Raw genomic sequence first — 23733 nt, forward strand, 5'->3', positions numbered from 1 at the left:
AGGAACCTGCTGAGGGTATTCTAGTGCCTGCTCCCATTCCTCGTTGTGGCGTGCCCTCCTAAAGTCTTCCTCCCATCTGCTCCTCAGTGTGGAGAGAGGAACAGCCATAAGTTCACAAATGTCTTTAAACAGCCATGTGAGATCCAAGAACCTATAGGACTTTGCACAAGTGTGCGAGCCATCAAATTAACAGGGAGACTGAGCCGAGCCAAGGGTCTGCCTCGGATCTGAGATCCCGTGTACGAGCCTAGCCCTGGCAATCTTTGCTATGTAAATCATTCAACAAAAATCATGTAAAATTTGATACAGTCTCTTCAAAATTCAAAAAAGTGTCTTTCTTTAACATGTGAATGCTTTGACAATAAATTGTCACGTTAAAATACTGCACTGACCCTTTAGTGAACTAAGAAGCAAGATAATTGTCATGTAAACCTTGTACGTGGCCCATATTATTATAGAGAAACATTATTGTCTCTTAAATCAAGCACAATAGGTTTTTTCACAACTGGTAGTCTGTACTCAAATATTTGAAAGAGCTTTCATACTATGGTATAATGAAGCAAAAAACGTTTTGGTGAAATAAAACATTTGCATAAGATCACATAATTTAAGCAGGGAAGCTGCAATGTATCCAGGTTTTCTGGTTTCACTTTGTACAAAGCAGCTACTAAATCAGTATCTATTTGTCTTGCCTTATGTTAAGGCTTTGTTTTTATCTCTCTGCATTTTGCTGCAGTTTTTATATAGTTCAGGCACTACCCAAAGGTATTGGAGCGCTTTATATGAGCACCAGTTACATTGCACTAGGTCACCATTAATTATTTATAGGAATGGGGAGATGAAGTGATTTGCCCAGAATCACAGAATGATGCTCCTAAGCAGATTCTCGAGTGGAGGCAAGGGGGATGGGGCATGGAGAAGCCTCATAAAAGCTTGGCTCGTTATGGGCTCGAGTTCAGCCAGAGGCAGGGTTCAGGCTCGACCCTGGCTCAAACTCTGTGGCTTTCCCCCCTCTAGTACTTGGTGTATACAATTTGCCCTAACACGGAGGGTTAAAGAGTGGTTAAACAGGCCAAGTGCTCCACCAGTCGACCTCATCTAGAGTGAAAATAGGACTTCTCTTAGCAACAGTGTGTTTCAACTACTTCACACCTACGTTTTTAGTGAGGGTTTTCACATATTGTTGCAATAGCATCCTGAAAGGGAAGAGGTTAATTCCGCATTAAAAGAGCTGTAGAATTTCAGCGGAGTGCAGAGTGGTGAAGCAAAACCAATCACTTAAAAAAAACACCAATTTCGTGTTCTGGTCACTTCGGAGAGCAAATATAATAACTCTAAAATATTGGGAGCTTAAACAGGGAATTTGCTGACAAAACACGCATTGGAAATTCAGTTAATCTGGTGCTAGCTGCCTGTCTTTTGGCTTTGCCAATGCTTGTTTTGTTTAACCATTGTTTTTATCACAAATTATTGTGGTTGCTGCATGGCCTTCCTCAATAGCAAAAAAAAAAAAAAAATATATATATATATATATAATATTATATGTTTTTAAATGGAAAAAAAGCACAAATAGCTATTCGATCTAAATAAAATACACATTGAAATAGTAGGCCCTGGCAATTATGAGAACTGGTTTGTGTGCAGATGTGCTCTGTTAAGAAACCTTTTCCCAGAGGGTTTCAAGGGCATATGGAATGGCTCTGATCCGGAATCCAATATTGTTACACACATGTTATGACTGGGTTCCATACACCCAGATTGGAATGTATTTCCTACCACTCCTGTGCTGCTCTATGGGTAGAAGCATTTCTGTAATCACCCTCCCAATTGGGCAGGTGCTTCCCAAACCTACGTCATGATGATGACCGTTTCTAAATTGTTTGCATAGGGTCGAAACGTTGATACAATGACAGAGTACTGTTTATTTTGATTCTGGAGCATTTCACTCTGTGTCAGAGTGTGCACCACTCACTTTTGAATTATCGATCAGCCACTATTTTTTTACATAGAAGGTATAGCGCCAGAAGCACTTTGCAATCACCTGTTTCGCTCGCACTGCGCCGTTTGGGATCATCTTTGTACTTTCAATTTGACTTGAATATAAAAATGCTATGATATTTTCTACTATTGAACAAACTGAATAAAACTGCCATGTTTAGAAATGGAACTAATCTTTTGATGGCCAAAATATTTTTCTCAAAAGAAGTAGAGGTTCACACTTCCCGTTTGAGGGGCCACTGTTTCTCTTTATTTATCAATGGAAGAAGTGGGCTGACCCTTTGCCTTATGCTGTGGGTGGGAGAAAAATGTGAATGACACAACACACCAGTGGATGAAGAGAGCTGGTTGAACGGCCCATACAAGTGTGTATATAATTTTAAAAAAAAATACAAAGGTCTGGGCTAACGCAAGACCTAATAAAAAGGAGCCGTACACGATAAGGTGGAATTTTTAGACCTTCTGCATCAAGGATTATAGAGCAGTGGAAACAGAGTCAAAAGTATTTTCTCCTACTCAAATATTACATTTCTGTACTGGAGGATACGGTTGATAATTTGCTGAGCTTCTCTCAGCACATGGTGTTTTTTAAAAAGAGAAGCGTGTTTATTTGCAGGTTCTCTTATGCCTTTTGAGATTTCATTGGGTGCTTGAAATCTTCTTACCTTCCTGCTTTGAGTGTGACAGCACAATTCTTCTCTTATGTGGCAGTCCCAAGACAGTGTGCGGATGGATTCATATTGTGTGTTCAGAACAGGCTCCTTTAGTAGAAAGGTAAAGCAGCTATCGGCGGTGCGTTTGGTTTGTTAGACAGTAAACATTGGTTCGTGTGACACAAAAAAGGAAAAAACAGCTTAAGACTTGAAAAGGGACCCCGTATCGAGGAAGGCCTTGGTTCTCGCGTGTTCTTTGAAGGCTTTGCATGCTGACAGGTGGATTAGCCCTGGCTCCGTATAAGGATCCCCGCTTCCTCGCCACAATTCTTGCCTAGCAACGCTCTGACTACGCTTTAGGGTGGAATAGCATAGCGCTGTATTTCATATTTTCCTGTCACCTAAAAAGTGAAAAAGTTAAATTATCAATTTGCAAAGTCGGGCTTCTGATTTAATTTTGATGATCTCATTTTCTGTTTCCCTCTGCCCATTTCCTTCAGGCCAATCATTGCAAGCCTGGCTAGGCAAGTCTCGTAGGCTTCTGAGCGGGTGGTGGTCATGCGTCATATTTAATGTAGAGTAGCAGGCCTCTTCTCACATTGTTTTAGCCCACTTCACCCCTTTCAGTGTGCATGTGGTATGCAACAAAGGAGGGTACGGTTGATTCTCACGTGCCTGGTGAATGTAATCCGAATTGGTCGCTGCCTGCTACAGTTGGCGTGCAGCGAGTATTCTTAAAGTGTGTAATCCGAGTGAAAAGCGTGAATGCAGATCAGAATAAGTACTCATATAGGCATTAAAAATGGTTGTTCGCAAGTCACTTTAATATTAAATAAATATATATATATATATATATATATATATATATTACCTACTGGCGGTCGCCAGTAGGTAGTTATAGTTAGGACCACGTTTCCATAGGAAAACCTCAACATTCTATTTTGAATAACTTTGGCGCCGGTCGACGAATCCTCGCGAATTTCTCAAAATAGGTGGGGCGCTACGCTCCGCTCCTACCCTGAAAGTCTCGGGGGGATCCGTCAAGCGGGGGCTGAGATAAAAGGGGGGTCCCAAAACGCGTTTTTCCCATGCATTTTTCCATAGGACCTTTAGAACGAGCTACAGCCCGAACGGCTGAACAGAATTACTAGAAATTTGGCAGAGAGGTAGTCCCTAGGTCAAGGAAGTGCCTTTTGTAGGTTTGGTGTAACTCTGTTCAGTAGATTCTGAGAAAATAGCCTTTAAATCAATATATATATCTGAGCCAGCTTACGGTACGCTTACCGTACGCTTACGGTAAGCGTACGGTGGCGTGCGCGAGCGCGATTCTGATTGGCTCTTAGATCTTAGTAAACATTCGAATCGGCCGAAACCAGGAAGCGGCGGCCGCCATTTTGTGTATTTCACTCTGAAAAAAAAGAGTGAAAACAAGGAAAGGGGGCAATGAGGAGAGTTACAGACCCCCTAACAATTGTAAGGGGGTCAAAGAAGGACAGAAAAGTACAAAAAAAACATTTATTGATTTTAAAAAAAATCACGGGGTACGCGTACGGTAAGCTTACGGTAAGCGTACGGTAAAAAAAATAAAAATAAATAAATGAAAAGCAGATTTAAGAGTTTAGAAATTAGGGAGCTCTAAAAAGAGCTGTTGTGTTTATGGAGTCATTTTTTTAGTGGTACCTACAAGTAAGTACCGATGCAGAGTCTAAGGTTCAAGAGGAAGACTCTGTTCCCTTCATCATTGAAGTGCACACCATCTCCTCTATAAATGTCTTGCATGTCGTAACGCAAGTTGTTGTGGTAAATGGCACCCATACCATAGTCACGGAGGAAAGCAGAAACAGATTTGTTGACGTGCTTTCTTGCTTTGTCAATCTGTGGACAGAAATGATTGGACCAGTTCCATTTTTGCCTTTGGCATATGTTGGAAAACACAAAGGCAGTTTTAGGGAAAAGTGTAAACAGTTGTGCAAAGGTGTCCTTCATAAGCATTTCCAGACCTACCCCAGTCAAAGTGCCTAGGTCATTGCCACCACAGTGCACTATTATGAGGTCAGGGTGTTGGATTTGAATGAAGGATTTCACCAATGGCATCAATTGGTGCCACTTTAACCCTCTCTGACCAATCCATTTAATGTCTACATTTGGCAAAGCAAGGTCTCTCACCATATCTGTTTTCTCTGCAAACTTTTCACTCCAGAAGACATAGCTGTGCCCTACAATCCACACTGTGAACATCTTCAAAGGAGAACTGGATGCACTCAGGAGGTGTCTTTCAGTAGAATGGCAATATGAAAAGAAAGACAGTTTGGAAATGGAGGCATACATATTTTTTACAAAACAAAAAGAACTGATTGGCTGTTTCATACCATTCTAGAAAAAAAACTAGGCTGTATGTGAAAATTAATAGAAGCATGTTTTGTATTGGTACAAAAAAATGTGTAACCAAAGAACAGTACTATGGATTTGCTGTTAGGTTTGAAAAGTCAAGCACTCTTGCTCTGTGGAATTGAAACATTGTGTGTCGAACTTCTGACCTAACTGCACACAGCAGTGTTCCATGAGCTGTTGCTATGGTAGCAGGCAGAAGTCAAGTTGGGGGAAGGGTACTAGGCAGAAGTCAAGTTGGGGGCAGGGTACTTTTGGAAAAGGGTTGGTTTTCAACCAATAGAAATGTGTCATTACATTTGAAAAAAAGGGGGAAGCACTGAGATTTGAAACTTACATGTATATGTGTGGAAAAATAGAGGGAAACTTTGCCATTATCTGGTTCTGCTGAGAGGAGAGAGGTGTAGAGAACAGAGATCCTGGCTCTGATAATCTGCTGTTTGAGTGCCACATTTCTTTCACAACTAACTAATTTTAAAGGTGAGTTTACAGTTTGAGAGGGGATGTATGTGGTAACTTAAGAAATGAATAATAGAAATGGGAATTGTTTTTGTTGTAGTTACACATGGTGGTTTCATAATGTGTCAGTCTGTAAAAGTGATTTTCACTTGGCCCGAAAAAAAAAGAGCAGTAAGTGTGCTTTCAAATTGGCAAAGAAATTTCGTTTTGGCACTAATGTGAAAACATGACTCTGTGTGCATAGAAGAATTATAGGCAGAAATTTATTGCATCTTGCTCTGGTGATTTCACAGTTGCAGTAGATGGAAAAGAGGAGCGAATTTTTGGGGGAAGAAGCAGAGGCTTAGCACACACCCATGTGCTTGCCATGTATAGTCATGCACAGTAATTAGAAGCGAGTGGGGTTTTCAGGTTTAAGTCTGTAATGCAAATACATTCAGCATCACTAAGGCTGGTTGCCCCTGCTGGAGTGTAGGCAGTCACAGAGAATACACACGGTGGTGGTCTGAAAAAAAAACAGCTTGGACATGTGCATTTAAATAAATTTAAAAAAAAGGTTTCAGAATGTGTCAGTCTGTAAAAGTGATTTCAAATTGTAAAAAGAGATTTTCACTTGGCCCGAAAAAAAAAGAGCAGTAAGTGTGCTTTCAAATTGGCAAAGAAATTTCGTTTTGGCACTAATGTGAAAACATGACTCTGTGTGCATAGAAGAATTATAGGCAGAGATTTATTGCGTCTTGCTCTGGTGATTTCACAGTTGCAGTAGATGGAAAGGGGGAGCGAATTTTTGGGGGAAGAAGCAGAGGCTTAGCACACACCCATGTGCTTGCCATGTATAGTCATGCACAGTAATTATAAGCGAGTGGGGTTTTCAGGTTTAAGTCTGTAATGCAAATACATTCAGCATCACTAAGGCTGGTTGCCCCTGCTGGAGTGTAGGCAGTCACAGAGAATACACACGGTGGTGGTCTGAAAAAAAAACAGCTTGGACATGTGCATTTAAATAAATTTAAAAAAAAGGTTTCAGAATGTGTCAGTCTGTAAAAGTGATTTCAAATTGTAAAAAGAGATTTTCACTTGGCCCGAAAAAAAAAGAGCAGTAAGTGTGCTTTCAAATTGGCAAAGAAATTTCGTTTTGGCACTAATGTGAAAACATGACTCTGTGTGCATAGAAGAATTATAGGCAGAGATTTATTGCGTCTTGCTCTGGTGATTTCACAGTTGCAGTAGATGGAAAGGGGGAGCGAATTTTTGGGGGAAGAAGCAGAGGCTTAGCACACACCCATGTGCTTGCCATGTATAGTCATGCACAGTAATTAGAAGCGAGTGGGGTTTTCAGGTTTAAGTCTGTAATGCAAATACATTCAGCATCACTAAGGCTGGTTGCCCCTGCTGGAGTGTAGGCAGTCACAGAGAATACACACAGTGGTGGTCTGAAAAAAAAACAGCTTGGACATGTGCATTTAAATAAATTTAAAAAAAAGGTTTCAGAATGTGTCAGTCTGTAAAAGTGATTTCAAATTGTAAAAAGAGATTTTCACTTGGCCCGAAAAAAAAAGAGCAGTAAGTGTGCTTTCAAATTGGCAAAGAAATTTCGTTTTGGCACTAATGTGAAAACATGACTCTGTGTGCATAGAAGAATTATAGGCAGAGATTTATTGCGTCTTGCTCTGGTGATTTCACAGTTGCAGTAGATGGAAAGGGGGAGCGAATTTTTGGGGGAAGAAGCAGAGGCTTAGCACACACCCATGTGCTTGCCATGTATAGTCATGCACAGTAATTAGAAGCGAGTGGGGTTTTCAGGTTTAAGTCTGTAATGCAAATATATTCAGCATCACTAAGGCTGGTTGCCCCTGCTGGAGTGTAGGCAGTCACAGAGAATACACACGGTGGTGGTCTGAAAAAAAAACAGCTTGGACATGTGCATTTAAATAAATTAAAAAAAAAGGTTTCAGAATGTGTCAGTCTGTAAAAGTGATTTCAAATTGTAAAAAGAGATTTTCACTTGGCCCGAAAAAAAAAGAGCAGTAAGTGTGCTTTCAAATTGGCAAAGAAATTTCGTTTTGGCACTAATGTGAAAACATGACTCTGTGTGCATAGAAGAATTATAGGCAGAGATTTATTGCGTCTTGCTCTGGTGATTTCACAGTTGCAGTAGATGGAAAGGGGGAGCGAATTTTTGGGGGAAGAAGCAGAGGCTTAGCACACACCCATGTGCTTGCCATGTATAGTCATGCACAGTAATTAGAAGCGAGTGGGGTTTTCAGGTTTAAGTCTGTATTGCAAATACATTCAGCATCACTAAGGCTGGTTGCCCCTGCTGGAGTGTAGGCAGTCACAGAGAATACACACGGTGGTGGTCTGAAAAAAAAACAGCTTGGACATGTGCATTTAAATAAATTTAAAAAAAAGGTTTCAGAATGTGTCAGTCTGTAAAAGTGATTTCAAATTGTAAAAAGAGATTTTCACTTGGCCCGAAAAAAAAAGAGCAGTAAGTGTGCTTTCAAATTGGCAAAGAAATTTCGTTTTGGCACTAATGTGAAAACATGACTCTGTGTGCATAGAAGAATTATAGGCAGAGATTTATTGCGTCTTGCTCTGGTGATTTCACAGTTGCAGTAGATGGAAAAGAGGAGCGAATTTTTGGGGGAAGAAGCAGAGGCTTAGCACACACCCATGTGCTTGCCATGTATAGTCATGCACAGTAATTAGAAGCGAGTGGGGTTTTCAGGTTTAAGTCTGTAATGCAAATACATTCAGCATCACTAAGGCTGGTTGCCCCTGCTGGAGTGTAGGCAGTCACAGAGAATACACACGGTGGTGGTCTGAAAAAAAAACAGCTTGGACATGTGCATTTAAATAAATTTAAAAAAAAGGTTTCAGAATGTGTCAGTCTGTAAAAGTGATTTCAAATTGTAAAAAGAGATTTTCACTTGGCCCGAAAAAAAAAGAGCAGTAAGTGTGCTTTCAAATTGGCAAAGAAATTTCGTTTTGGCACTAATGTGAAAACATGACTCTGTGTGCATAGAAGAATTATAGGCAGAGATTTATTGCGTCTTGCTCTGGTGATTTCACAGTTGCAGTAGATGGAAAGGGGGAGCGAATTTTTGGGGGAAGAAGCAGAGGCTTAGCACACACCCATGTGCTTGCCATGTATAGTCATGCACAGTAATTAGAAGCGAGTGGGGTTTTCAGGTTTAAGTCTGTATTGCAAATACATTCAGCATCACTAAGGCTGGTTTCATAATGTGACAGTTTGTAAAAGAGATTTTCACTTGCCCAAAAAAAAGAGCAGTTAGTGTGCATTCAAATTGGCAAAGAAATTTCGTTTTGTGACTATTGTGAAAAGAAATGTAGTAATATATTTAAATACAATAAAGGATTTTTTTTTTAGTTTTTTTCAGGTATTACTGAAGAACAGTGAACAAAATTTAAGATGCCTACAAAATCTCGAGTTCAAAAAACGCTAAAAAAAAAACTATATTTGAAGACAACTGGAGGACCAAAGTTAGTAGAAGATGCTGATGTTGGGAAAAAGAAAAAATCTTCTGGTAAGCAAAAAAAACAATTTCTAAACAAAATATTCAAAACAAAGAAAAATGTACAAAATGTCTGTTCTCAGAAAAATGTAACAAAACATAGAGAACAGCAAAAAATTGAGAATTTAGTTAATGCAAATATACCTTCTGCAATTGAAAAGTTTAACATAAACAGAAAAACAGCATTTAAAGAGATACGTAGAAAAATGTTTCAGAGAAGAGTTATGTCCAATTTGATAAAGGATATAAAGAAATATAAGCAAAAGGCTAAATATTACAAGAGAAAAAAAGAAATTGAAGCCATTGCAGCAAAAGCATTAGAATTAAAAAGGAAACTATTCATTTTAATTTTGAATAGGATGCGTACATTAGATAAAATGGTTAATGTACTGAAATCACAAAGCAAAAGCAAAAGAGTAGTGAACAGAACAAACTTTTGTAAAGTGTTTTTAGGAAAGTGGATGCATAGTTCAAGTAGTGAACCTTTTTTTAATGAAGAGAGCTATTTTCAAAGTAATAGTTTGCTGCATGCAGTTGACACCAGAGGTCGTTCATACGAAGTAAAAAATGGTTGCATAATGGAGAAGGAGATAATGGTTCCAAGAGATGAGGTACAAGTGATGGCAGATGAGGCAATGGGGAGACGTCCTAAAGCCCCAGTGTACACTTGGAATTGTAGTAGTATTTGCACTGTGCGTCAGGAATCTATTGACAGATTTCGAGAGTTTCTAAGAGAATATAGTAAAAAAAGTGTAAAACAGAAGATTAAGGTGCTTCAAAGTCTGGATCCATGCAGAGTGAGAGAGAATACTGGTTTGCAGGGTCATTCTCTTGCTTGTCTATCTAGAAAAGTGTGCAATAGTGTTTTCCATCATTTTAGGATGCTGGCTGTTCATCATACTGAAATGAGAAAGTTTGTGAGACGGTTGTATTTTGCCAAAAGTCCAGCAATAAAGTTAAATGAATTGAATAGGGCTCTGTTCCGAGGAACGGTATCAGATGTAGAGAAGGTTGTTGATGAAATTCAGTTTTGTTACTTTGGTCCTGAACAAAACAGTGCAGAGAAGGACACAGTAAATGAGGAAGAAGTGGAAGAGAATGTAGAACCTTCTGTAAGTAAGACATTTAATGATCACATAACAAAATTTGCAATTGTCTCTAATGAAAGACCAAATGTTACTTGTATTTGTTGCCGCAGAACTCATTATAGAAAACAAACTAGGAATGTTGATCTCTACAGAAAGAGTGAAAATGAAGATAATTATAAGTGGATGGATTTTGCCACATATATATTTCTTGAAAATTGTTTTGAATTGGGTGAAGATCAGCGTATTTGTAAATACTGCTACAACAAGTTAGAGGAAAATAGAATGCCGACCAGAGCTGTACATAATAATTTAGAATTGGATGCTATTCCTGCTGAACTTTCTGAATTAAATACATATGAGTCTATACTCATTCAATGTGTTCATTTGTTCCAGACCATAGTACGTATGGAGCCCAAAACTGGTAAATTACCTCCTTCAGATTTACTGAGAGGTTTAAAAGGTAGAGTGGTGTATTTGCCCTTGGATTTGAAAAAAAATATGGAAACTATTGATGCGGATACTTTGGAAACTGAACCATTAATTATTCTGGTTAATGGTGTACCTACAAAGAATAAGAAGATTTGGCAGGAGCTGGTAGATGTGCGGAAAGTACAAAGAGCAAATTTGTATTTGAAAAAAAATAACAAATGGTATGAATCAATTTATATAGAAGAAGAAGAAGAAGAAGAAGATTTACAAGGAGACACAGAAACACCAACTGGACAAATTGAAAAAGTGGACAAGTCAAAGGAAGAAGAAATTTATGAACATTTTAGCATACATCCTCTCCATTCGAAAGAAGTTATGGGAGACAATATTGATCTCTTTCAGATGAAGAAAGCAAAAGGAAATCCCGTGAGTGTATGGGAGGAGAGCTTGGAAGCTCGATGTTTTCCCCAGCTGTTTCCTAAAGGAAAAGGAGGACGATACGATGAACGTCCAGAACAGATTCCAGCTTCAGAGTATCGAACTACAAGACTATATGCTGAAGATCCCAGATTTCGACAAAGTATTCCTTATTTGTTCCATCTTTTATTTGAAAGCGACTTGTCTGCACTGTCTTATGCAGTAAATCACATTTTAAAAAGTGGAGTACATTTACAAAATGTGTCTGCTAAGGATTTTATGGAGAAAGTGCAGCACCGAGATGATCATTTGGAAACACAACTGATCAATCTGATGGCTTGTCAGCGTGGGACAAATGAATATTGGTACCGACGCCATGGTGAACTAAAATGCATGTTACGCAATTTAGGAACACCAACATGGTTCCTTACCCTAAGCTGTGCCGAGTACGCTTGGGATGATTTACTGGATTTTCTACGAGAGGCCAATTCAAACATTAAAAACATCGAATACAAGACAGCAGGAGAACTGTGCTCATTGGATCCGGTTAATGTTTGCAGATATTTCAATCATAGATTTGAGGCTATGATATCCTTCATCTGCAATAAAAAAAATCCACCCCTTGGAGAAGTAGTGGATTTCTTTTGGAGAAAAGAGTACCAGGCAAGAGGTGCTCCTCATATTCATATGCTGCTGTGGATCAAGGATGCCCCAAAGTTTGGAACAGATACTGATGAAGCAGTGTTATCTTACATTGAAGAATATGCAACATGTGCTATACCTAAAAGCACAGAAGAGAACAAGTTAAAGGAGCAAGTTCTACGTTTCCAAAGTCATCGGTGTGGAAAATACTGTCGACGGAAATACAAGAGCAAAGAAAAATACAACACTAAATGTCGATTTGGATTTCCTAGACCTGTTCTTACAAATGGAAGAGTCAACAGTTTTATGTCAGCTGTGAGACATACTATCACAAGAAAATCACCTAAGAATACCTACAACCTTAAAAGAAAAGAAGAATCAAAAAATATAAATGACTACAACCCAGTCATTTTATCCATGTGGAACGCTAACATGGATATACAGTATGTTGCTGACAATTCCATTGCTGTTGCTCGATATGTAACGTCTTACATTACGAAATCAGAAAAAACAGAATTGAAGGAAATGTGGGAAGAGATTTCTCACGAGAAGACTGTCAGTAAGAAGCTGTACAGTTTCAGTTTGAAGATGTTATCGCATCGAGAAATTGGATCCTACGAATGTTCAGATAGGTTATCTTCTGCAAGTCTCTACTCGAAGTCAAGAAGAATAATTTGGGCAAGTTTAGGCCTTGCAGCAATGAGAAATCGGGTACTGAAATCTGTTGGAGAAATTGAATATTTGGCTGAGAATGACCCAGAAAGTACAGACATATTGAAAACAAACATGTTGGACACATATTATCCCAAGAGAAGTCATCATCTGGAGAACATGTGTCTCTATGAAGTGTTACAGAACTACATTTATTCACGGAAAGCTGCAGAAGACATCAACAGTGGAAAATATAAAGTTGTTGGTGAAGAAGGATGTTTGGTGAAGCAAACCAAAGGAAGTTTGATAAATCACCGGAAGCTGAGTTGCGACACTACCGACAAGAAAGAATTTTACTACTTGGCTCTTTTACAGTTGTTTAAACCATGGCGTACAGAGGATGAACTACTGGGAGAATTCCAGAGCTATGAAGATTCTTTTAATGCTTGCAAAGACAGCATACAATGCAGTACATTCTCAACTTATCTGCAAATGTTAAATGAAGAAATTGAACAGGAAACTACAATTGCAGCAGAAATAGCTAGAGACAGTTCTCAGGACAGCCAAAGTTCAGGAACACACAGTCAAGATCCCCTAGAACAACCAATCGTTGAAAATGAAGCATCAATAGCCATGAATGAAGTGGAAACGGCTATGAATCAAGCTCAAGAAGAATTTATAGACTTAGAAAATTTGGAAAGACAACTGAATCAAGAGCAGCAACAAATTTATGAAGAGATCAAAAACAAAATTGATCACGGATTTCTACATATCAAAAAAGAGTGCTCATGCACATCATTTCATCCAATCAGGATGTATGTAAGCGGACAAGCTGGCACTGGAAAAAGTTTCCTAATTAAAGTCATCAGAAGCTACCTAAAGCAAAAAACGGATTCTACTTTGTCTTGTGTGGTTACTGCTCCAACTGGGTTAGCAGCATATAACATAAAAGGAATCACCTTACATCGTTTGCTAATGTTACCAGTGGAGCATGAGAACAAAATACAATTCAACAAGCTAACTGGAGAAGCATCCTTGGAAGTTTCACGAGTATTGAAGAAGATGCAAGTTCTCATTATTGATGAGGTGAGCATGGTATCAAACTTAATGCTTGCCTTTGTGCATTTAAGAATGCAGCAAATTTTGAAGACAGACTATGACGTGTTATTTGGTGGAAAACACGTCATAGTTTTTGGGGATCTTTTGCAACTTACTCCAGTTAAAGGACAACCAGTGTTTAATACTGTGACACATGAAGACACGAAGAAGTCATTGGGAAGCATTGGAAATACAAATATTTGGTCCTTCTTTGAGTACAAGGAACTTACAACTAATATGAGGCAAGCAAACGATGAAGAATATGGAAGTATTCTGAAAGATATCAGGATTGGACTACTCACAGAAGTTGGGAAAAAAGCATTACAGAGTCGGCTGCTACATAATTTATTTCCAAAGGAAGAAATAGTTGCAGAGAAAATATACAAGAATATTGCAGAAAACAAAAGTGTCATTTGCTTAATGCCAACTCTACGTGAATGCTCAATATTTAATGAGGAGCTTTTGAAATTGGAAAAGGAAGACATCAGGAAATTGGAAGCAGTGGACAAAATTGAGGATGGAAGAATTACTGTCACAGTAACAGGCAAACTGAAAAATAAATTGGACTCACTAGAGAAGAACATCTCCAAAACAGCAGGATTAGAAAAAAATCTATATGTTTGCATGAACTGTAGAGTGTTTTTAAGGAGAAATTTGGATGTTGAGAAAGGCTTAGTGAATGGAGCAATGGGAAGAGTTGTGGGTTTTATTAATTATCAGAAAAAAGATGGAATTGAATGTTTAAAAATAAAATTTGATCAGATAGAGGAAGTTAAAGACATTTGTCGTTGTTCAGTTCGTTTCATGCTTGTGAAAGACTTATATGTACGTAGGAAGCAGTTTCCGTTTTCACTAGCATATGCTGTAACTATCCACAAGTCTCAAGGATTGACTGTAGATTGTGCATTTGTGAACATTGGTTCAACTGTGTTCAAAGAAGGTATGGCATATGTAGCTTTGTCACGAGTCAAAACATTATCAGGTTTATTCATGATAGACTTTGATGACTCAAAAGTTAGTGCTGATACAAACTGTGTAAAGGAGTATAATAGATTAAGAAGAAGCTATGCTCCTCATTTAGGTCAGTATCCTGTGTTGGAGAAACGTGTAGTTTCTCGTAAAAGGAGAAATGAGAATATCTGTAATGAAGATATAGAGAAGAGGAAAAAAAAGAGGAGTGATGTAATTGCAAACAAAAAGAAAAAGGACAATGAAGAACAGGTTGTAGGATGTCATTTTGAAAATAGCTCTGGTGTCAACTGCTACGCTAATGTAGTGCTGAATGTTGCATTTTATCTGGAAAGTTTGCAAGAGCAGATAATAGTAAATCAGGGAAAAAGATTCTGTTCAGAGCTCAGTCTCCTTTTTCAAAAGCTGAGTAAAGATAAAACTCAAATAGAAAGTGCTACTGATATTAGAAAACTTTTAGATGTATGTTCAGGACGAACACAGTTTTCTCAAAATGAACAGCAAGATGCACACGAATTTTTGATGTATTTTCTTCAGGTAGTGAAAGAAGAAGGAGTTCCCATTGACATTTTTTTTGGTCTCTCTTATAAATGGGAACATAGTTGTGATAATTGTTATAATATATGTGGCTCTATTGTTGATAATGAAAGGTTTATTTATTTGACATTGCCAGAGAGTAAAACAGTCACTTTTGCAAAATTAGTTAAAGATGCTAATCATAGCATGAAATGTGGTGAGTGTAATTCTGACATGTTATCAACATTAATTTTAAGGGAATACGGACAGTATGTAATTTTAATGATGCAACGATGTAGAGCTGATGGATCAAAATTGGATACTTTAATAAAGAAGTTTACAGGACAGCAATTATCAATTTCAGGAAAAACTTTTGTAACTGTTGCAATAATTTTCCATGATGGACCTACTGTTACTTCTGGACATTACACAGTTTATCTAAAATGTGAAAAAGGCTGGACACTGTGTAATGATTCCCAATTGATTTTCAAACAACGTTTGCCTTTTGATTTAGCAAATTCCTATCTAATCTTCCTGAAACCTAAATTTTAGAGAGACTTGGCAAGATCTGGACAAAATAATTTTACCATTTTACTGGATTACCATTGCAATTTTGTAGAAAAAAGATTTTTAAAATTATCATTTGGCCTAAAGGAAAGATAACCAATTGTAATGTGGACTTTTTTAATTTTTAATGCAATTTTGAAAAACCAATAATTTAGAGATAATCGGTAACTTCTGCACATTTTAAATTTTGGAATGCTATTGGACTGCCATTGGAAATTTTTTCAAAAATGATTTAAAAAATTACTATTTGGCCATGTGGAAAAGTAAGCAATTCTATTGTGGACTAAATAAATTATTCAAAAAATTTTCGTGAACCAAAATGTTACAGAGAATTGGTGAGATCTGGACAGATTAAACTTTAGAATTTTAATGGTTTTCCCTTGGAAATTTATTCCAGGAAAAAAAAAAAATACTATTTGGCCTAAAGGAAATAAAATCAGATGTATTTTGGAGTTATTTGAGATATAATATTGTGATTATACTTCTGAAACAAACATATCAGACGGTATTTTAAAGAAAAAAGTATTGTTTTTAGATGATATTTTTTTAGAATAATATGCATTTCTGTAATGATAAGTTTAAGTGAGAAGAGATTCTGGGCTTTTTTAATACAATCTTTGAGATTGTTATTTTTTTTTGCCCGCTGTAAAATGATGAATGCAATTGCTTTCACAATTTATAGTGAAATGCAATATATTCTGAAAACAGCAAAAATAAGGCAAAAATATTTTTTGGTAATAAATGTAAATATGTGTACTGTATTATAAAATGGTTTAAAAATATTAATACTTTTTTCTTTTTTTTCAGATCGATATAGAAAATTTTCGGAAACTACAACCATTTTAAAAACTATTTTTAAAAAAAAAAAAAGAATAAATATTTTTTTGAGTGAGTATGGTAAGTCAATAATAATAATTGTAGTCTCTCAAGGACCTTGTAATGGGATAAATGATTTTTAGTGTTTTTTTTAAAAAATAAAAAAAAGGTACGCTTACCGTACGCGTACGGTAAAAAAAAATAAAAAAAAGTTTTTAAAAACATATGTCAAAAAAAGATGAAAGATAAGGTTGGCTCTTAAAAGAACCGTTGTGTTCATGCAGGGACAGAGGAAAGAAAGCTTGGGAATATTAGACGGTACGACAAGTGTGCTGATCTATTTTACTGTTCACCAGGGAAACACTGGTCTCCCTATAAGTAATTAGATCGTGACAAGTGGCGCACCGTACTTCAACCCTCGCAAACCGAGGGTTAATTTCAAGAGGGCCAGCAAAAGGAGATTCTCCCCCCACAGAGGAAGGGCTCACCTGACCTGCAGAAGAAGGAGTCTGCCCTGCAGATGATGGTCCAGGCTGAGCTGCTGTGGATGTACTGGCTCGTCTTTCTGAAGAGTTACCTCCAAAAAGATGACCATGTGTCCTTCTGTGTACATCCTGGAGGTGTCTCTTCATGGTGTGATTCCCAAAGGAATACTTCCTGTTAGGATTACCTCTAGAAAGTACACGCTTACACAGCTTGCAAGTAACTAAGGGTGCATTCACCTTTTGCTGGCCTTCTGGAAAAGTAAAATAATCCCAAACATAAGAAGGCTTTACTTTCCTCGCTCTCTGCCTCAAGACAGTGCTGCTGGTGCTAGCCTCACTCTCAGAAGAGCTCTGCTGTTCTGCCATCGTATCCCAAAGACAAACCAGCTCCTTCTCCCAAGGGATCACAAGCAGAAATGAGGGGAATGGGTGTGGTGTAGGAGAGTTCTAGAACTGAAAGTAGTTTCAACCAATCAAAAGTTGTGTTTCATGATCACATGACCTACCGTACGCTTACGGTACGCTTACGGTGCGCTTACGGCAAAAGTACGCGTGCGCGTAAAAAAGACACGCGCTTGCGCGCATGCGCATAACAGTTACTCCCCGGCACTTCCGCGTAACGTGCGCGTGTTGCGTAAGCGCGCACGCGTCCCACGCGCAGTACGCGCGGCTACGCAAAGTACGTAACTATACGCAAGCAGCGTAGATAGATTACGGACGTTGCGTAAACCGTACGCTTACCGTGAGCTTACGGTACGCGTACTATAAAAAAATAAAAAAAAACAAAAAAAAAAAAATCTGGAAATAAATTTTACATGTTTATTTTAAAAAATATATATAAAAAAAATATTTAAGGATTTTAAAAATTAAAGCATAGTCTTTATAAAAGATAAGAAAATTAAATTAAAAATATGTTTGAAAAAAATGAAGAATAAAAAAAAAAATAGCATTTAAAAAACCTTGCAAATTCACTGAAAAAACCATGGGTTTCACACACGTTATAGTTAGGAATTAGCATTTAAAAAACCTTGCAAATTCACTGAAAAAACCATGGGTTTCACACACGTTATAGTTAGGAATTAGCATTTAAAAAACCTTAGAAATTCACTGAAAAAACCATAGGTTTCACACACGTTATAGTTAGGAATTAGCATTTAAAAAACCTTAGAAATTCAGTGAAAAAACCATAGGTTTCACACATGTTATAGTTAGCTGGACATTTTACTCGTAAAAAACCAATGAAATTGCCCCGTTATAGTTAGTTCAGCTAACTATAACTCGCGCGCCCGCAATGCACTGCTGATGACGTCACATATTACATCACTCATGACATGGTCAGTGACATCACTCATGACATCACTGATGACATCTCAAATGACATCACTGATGACATCACTGATGACATCATCCTTGTGATAGAGTGGCAGACCTCCTCTCACCTTAATATAAGCTTTGATACACACATTCAAAAATAGAGACTAAAAATTTCAAAACAATGGACATACCAATACCAGTTACAACAACCTCTTCAGTAATTCTAAGATCCACATACACATCCACTCATTCACCAACAGTCCTATACAGTCACTCATACATGTACTCACTCATCATATGTACTCATACATCTATACATCCTGTTACACAATGCCACTCATCCATAGAGTTACTCACACACATAGTCACTCATGCTAATAAAGAATAAAACATACATTTACTTGCATATACAGTAATACACACACCACCATACTTACTTCTACGGAAACTTACACATACTTAGTCTTTTAAACAATCACTTATAGAAACACATACTTATTCATACAGGAACTCTTTCAATCTCTCCCTCTCACATATACTCACATATATACACCAATAGTCACATATACTAGTTTAAAACATATGTAGTTACTCCTGAAGACACTATTGAGACAGTCATTCACTCACTAACACACCCATACACACACTCATCCACCCATACAGTCCTGCACACATGCTGTCTTCAACACATACAAACAGTGAGTCACTCATTCATGCATCTATGCACTACGTAATACCCCCCACCGTACCATACAGACACTCAGACTGATACTCAAAAAAACAACTAATAACCTATATAGACACCCATGTAGCTACTCACCAACCCATGCAGCCACTTATACACAAAGTGAGAAATACACTTAATCAGTCAGTTACACAATCAATTTTTCAAAAACAAATCATCCATTTAGACACTTATATACCCATTTATTCTTCCATTGACCTTGAGATATACATATATAAAACATATTTAATTTTCAGAAAAACACACATTCACTGGATGATGTCATCAGTGATGTCATCAGTGATGTCATTTGAGATGTCATCAGTGATGTCATGAGTGATGTCACTGACCATGTCATGAGTGATGTAATATGTGACGTCATCAGCAGTGCATTGCGGGCGCGCGAGTTATAGTTAGCTGAACTAACTATAACGGGGCAATTTCATTGGTTTTTTACGAGTAAAATGTCCAGCTAACTATAACATGTGTGAAACCTATGGTTTTTTCACTGAATTTCTAAGGTTTTTTAAATGCTAATTCCTAACTATAACGTGTGTGAAACCTATGGTTTTTTCAGTGAATTTCTAAGGTTTTTTAAATGCTAATTCCTAACTATAACGTGTGTGAAACCCATGGTTTTTTCAGTGAATATATATATATATATATATATATTCACTGAAAAAACCATAGGTTTCACACATGTTATAGTTAGCTGGACATTTTACTGATAAAAAAACCAATGAAATTCCCCCGTTATAGTTACTGCAGGCAACTATAACTCACGCGACCGCAATCCTCTGCTGATGCTAATACTGTATTTAGACACTTATTTGCCCATGTCTTCTTCCATTAAATTTTAGCTTTACATATATTACAAATATTTTTTTTTCATAAAGACACATATGTCATCAGCAGAAGATTGCGGTCGCGTGAGTTATAGTTGCCTGCAGTAACTATAACGGGGGAATTTCATTGGTTTTTTATCAGTAAAATGTCCAGCTAACTATAACATGTGTGAAACCTATGGTTTTTTCAGTGAATTTGCAAGGTTTTTTAAATGCTAAGTTACTTTACGCCATTCGTGGCGTGCGCGCCCAGTTAACGCATTTTGTTCCGTGCGCGCACGGTGAGCTTCGCGCACCGTCCGCGCACAGTGAGCACGCGGTGCGCTTCGCGCACCGCGCACCCACTTTATATAGTTAGTGCCGTGCACGCACAGTGGTCACGCGGTGCGCTGCGCGCACCGCGTTCCCACGTTAAGCGGGATGGGCCATGTACGCACGATGCGCTTCGCGCACCGTGCGCACATGGGGGACATATTTTGCGCATCTTTGTGAAATGTATTCTTCGGGCACCATTTGCACACGGGGTGGGGAGAATGTGGATAGTTTTTTTTTAATAATTTTTTACCGTGCGCGTACGGTAAGCGTAATCGGATTTTTTTTTTTTGGGCTTGGGGGTGGTTTGGGGACCCCTGTATCAATGCTGGGTGGTTAGGATCTCATGAAACTGCCTCTTTACATATATTTGGGGTACGTTTTTGCTGCCCAACTCAGGAAGCGAGAGAGAAAATGGCGGCCGCCGCTTCCTGGTTTCGACCGACTCGAATGTTTACTAAGATCTAAGAGCCAATCAGAATCGCGCTCGCGCACGCCACCGTACGCGTACGGTAAGCTTACGGTAAGCTTACGGTAAGCGCACCGTAAGCTGCCACAGATATATATATTGATTTAAAGGCTATTTTCTCAGAATCTACTGAACAGATTTACACCAAACCTACAAAAGGCACTTCCTTGACCTGGGGACTACCTCTCTGCCAAATTTCATTAAATTCTGTTCAGCCGTTCGGGCTGTAGCCCTGTCTAAAGGTCCTATGGAAAAATGCATGGGAAAAACGCGTTTTGGGACCCCCCTTTTATCTCAGCCCCCGCTTAACGAATCCCCCCGAGACTTTCAGGGTAGGAGCGGAGCGTAGCGCCCCATCTATTTTGAAAAATTCGCGAGGATTCGTCGACCGGCGCCAAAGTTATTCAAAATAGAATGTTGCGGATTTCCTATGGAAACGTGGTCCTAACTATAACTACCTACTGGCGACCGCCAGTAGGTAATATATATATATATATATATATATATATATATATATATATATATATATATATATATATATATATATATATATATATATATATATATATATATATATTGAATACCACAAACTTACTCAGAAGGTGGTGGTGTGCTGCAAAGGGTCAAGGTCAGCTGTTCGTTCAGAAGGTGAACGAACCGTGGCTCATGACGGAACGGTTCCGTCATGAGCGGGGAAGGGGTTAACACTATAATGACCAACCCATGGTGTCTACTAATTTTTATTTACATTGAAATGCAATTCCTTGTGCCTGACTGTCTATAGGTATGTGGCTTTAGCCCCAATTGCTTTTGCATTCTTGCTTTTTAGACAACCTGTGCTGAATGTGTCATAGTTGATAACAAGTTACATTTTTCAATTTTGCAGGCAACAAGTTTCCCTGGCGATTTGAGTTATGCCGTTGCTGGTTTGATCTTTCTTGAGTATAAAGCAAGCGCCCAGTGGTCTGCGGAGCTTTTAGTAATTAACTACAGAGGACAACTAAAAAGCTACCTTGTCAGGTAATATTTAAATTAAACATGCTTGATCTTTATTAGTTTATGTTAATTATGATATTTGTTTTGTATATTGATTGCCTTTCCCCCTCTTTCCCGTCCCTTCCTTCCTTCTCCTCCTCTTGCTCCTCCTTGCCCCCTAAACATAATACCTTTAAAAGCTTTTTCCTTAAGTATATTCCCTAATTCCTTTATGGCATTCTTAATATCTTGTAAGAATTCAATGTTTCTTGCTTTGTCTCACTGCCTGATAATTTTCTTTTTGTACTGATGTTTTACTTGGGTTATCATCTTTAATAAAGCTTTCTAAACTAAAAAAAAATGCTTGATCTTCACTGTCTGCTGAATCTTTAATGACTTTTTTAAGGCCTGTAGTTTTGGGTCTTGTAAATGCATGTTTCTATTTCCTAGTATACTGAAAGGGTACCAATATACGTGTTTTGCTGCATGGGTAATTTCTGCTTGCTAGATAGAAGTTCTCAGTATCTTTACTTGAGTTGTTAATTTCGAACAGAAGCAAAGCATGGAGCGTGAAGCCTGAATTCTATATTTTGACATAGGGGTTCATGCAGCTTCTTCAGGAACTCACTGTGCTTCATGAAGGTTTATGTCTGTTATTATACTCACATGGGAAGCTAAAGGATGTGCTAATGTGCTAATCTCGTCTTCTACAAGTTCAGATTCTCTTTGTGGAGGCAGTAGCAGGGCAGAAATACATATATGTTCTACTCAAATAATATTATTCATAAAGTTGTATCTTATTTTCTTTTTATTTTTTTATAGTGTCGGAACAAACCAAAGCTACCAGGAGAGTCATAATTTCAATTTCAGCAGCCATTATTCTTATGGAATAACCTCAATAGTGTATCATCCTAGACACAGGTAATATCCCCTGTATTTCAGTACTAATGTCTAGAAAACCTTGTTGGCTCTTTGTGTCTGTGCATGTTCTATGATGTGAGAATTTGGGTTGGTGCTTGAGGGTGGTGAAACCCTTGTTGAAGTACGTTCTAATTATCAAAAAGGAGAACTGGGAGGCTTGGCAAGCAGGAACAGTTTAAATTTAAGTTCAGTTAAGCATCTTTTACAGTTACGTGCTGAAATGCAATTTGCATTAGGTACATGGCATGCTTTATACTGTAAAGTGGGCGCTATGAAGTGAAGTTCGTCCCCCTTTGGGCAGGAAATACTGGTACAGTGGGCTATTTGGTGTTTAGATACTTGATCCCACTCTGATAGAAGGGGCCATAAATACCAACTGGAGGTCACATTCTGCTGTGGTCCAGGTGGCCGGGTGTGTCATTTGTGTTATCTGGGGTTACACTTACTACTAGGCATTGTTTCGGCTTTATCTGATGAACGCAACTTACTGGCTGCTCTGGCATCGTGTCCTTGGGCCGAATGCAGGCCCTCTGATGTGCATTTATTTGTGTTTGAGTGTGTGCATCAGACTCGTTTCTTTAGGTATTATATCCTGGGGCCATTTGAGATTTACTGCTGCAATCTTCGAGGTGTGTTCGAGGCTTGTTCCATATCTGCTGTCTCCATTGTGGGAAGCGCTAGGGGAGAACAGAGGGCATCTGTGTTATGTTTATCTGATAAAGAGTCACTCAGAAACCATAAAGTGTAATTTATGGTGAATTTGGGTAGCACAGGCAACAGTTGTTCTGTGGTGTGCTGGACTCCTAAGAGCGGAACCTTTCTATAAATTGATCCCACGCTAACACCATTCTCCAGCAGTAACCAAAGTCCTTGTCTGGGTGAACCACAAAAAGTCACTAAATTAACCTGTGCTTAACCCTCTGTCATATGTAACATGCAGGCAATGTGCAAAGAAAGTATGCAGCAATAAAGTGAAAACACAAGACCAGTATCCCCACACCAATTTTAATAAATAAAATGATACCAGACTGACAAAAATCCAATTAGTAGAACTGGAGATATGCAATTGCAAAGTCTTAGGTAAACGTAAGGCCAAAAAGCGCAAAGCGCCAATTGTGGTTATCCGGTCGCGATCAACCAGGACAAAGTCACAAGTTCAGGCTGTGTGCGATGGAGTGCGGGCTTGGATACAGGACCGAGTTTCGCCCATTTGACAATATACCTGGTTGTACTTCAGCTTAGGTGTGAGGTCCTGTGTCATACTGATTCACGTTGCGGCTGTTCCAATGGGGCCATCGATCGGGAGCTGTGAGATGCTGCAATGCAAGTGCTGCCTCGCGATGTGTCGGTTCTGATGATGCAGCCGATCAGGAGTTGTGAGGTACTGCAATGCAAGGTCCTGCATCTACCCTCAGTTGAAGCTCAGTTGGACAAAGAAAAGTAAACTCTGATACCAGC

The 23733-nt window shown here is 38.4% G+C and overlaps 1 protein-coding gene across 2 annotated transcripts in view; it reads left to right on the forward strand.

The window, feature by feature from the left end:
- NBAS (NBAS subunit of NRZ tethering complex) overlaps positions 1-23733 on the forward strand; it is a 2067161-nt gene that overhangs the window by 367512 nt on the left and 1675916 nt on the right. For both annotated transcript variants that reach the window (XM_085610668.1, XM_085610669.1), the window contains exons 8-9: positions 21266-21399; positions 22177-22275. In XM_085610668.1, the coding sequence (XP_085466794.1) occupies positions 21266-21399; positions 22177-22275 (233 nt within the window). The remainder of the gene's footprint in view (positions 1-21265; positions 21400-22176; positions 22276-23733) is intronic.

Source organism: Triturus cristatus, chromosome 6, assembly GCF_964204655.1.
Source record: "Triturus cristatus chromosome 6, aTriCri1.1, whole genome shotgun sequence".
In the NCBI taxonomy this organism is placed as follows: Eukaryota; Metazoa; Chordata; class Amphibia; order Caudata; family Salamandridae; genus Triturus; species Triturus cristatus.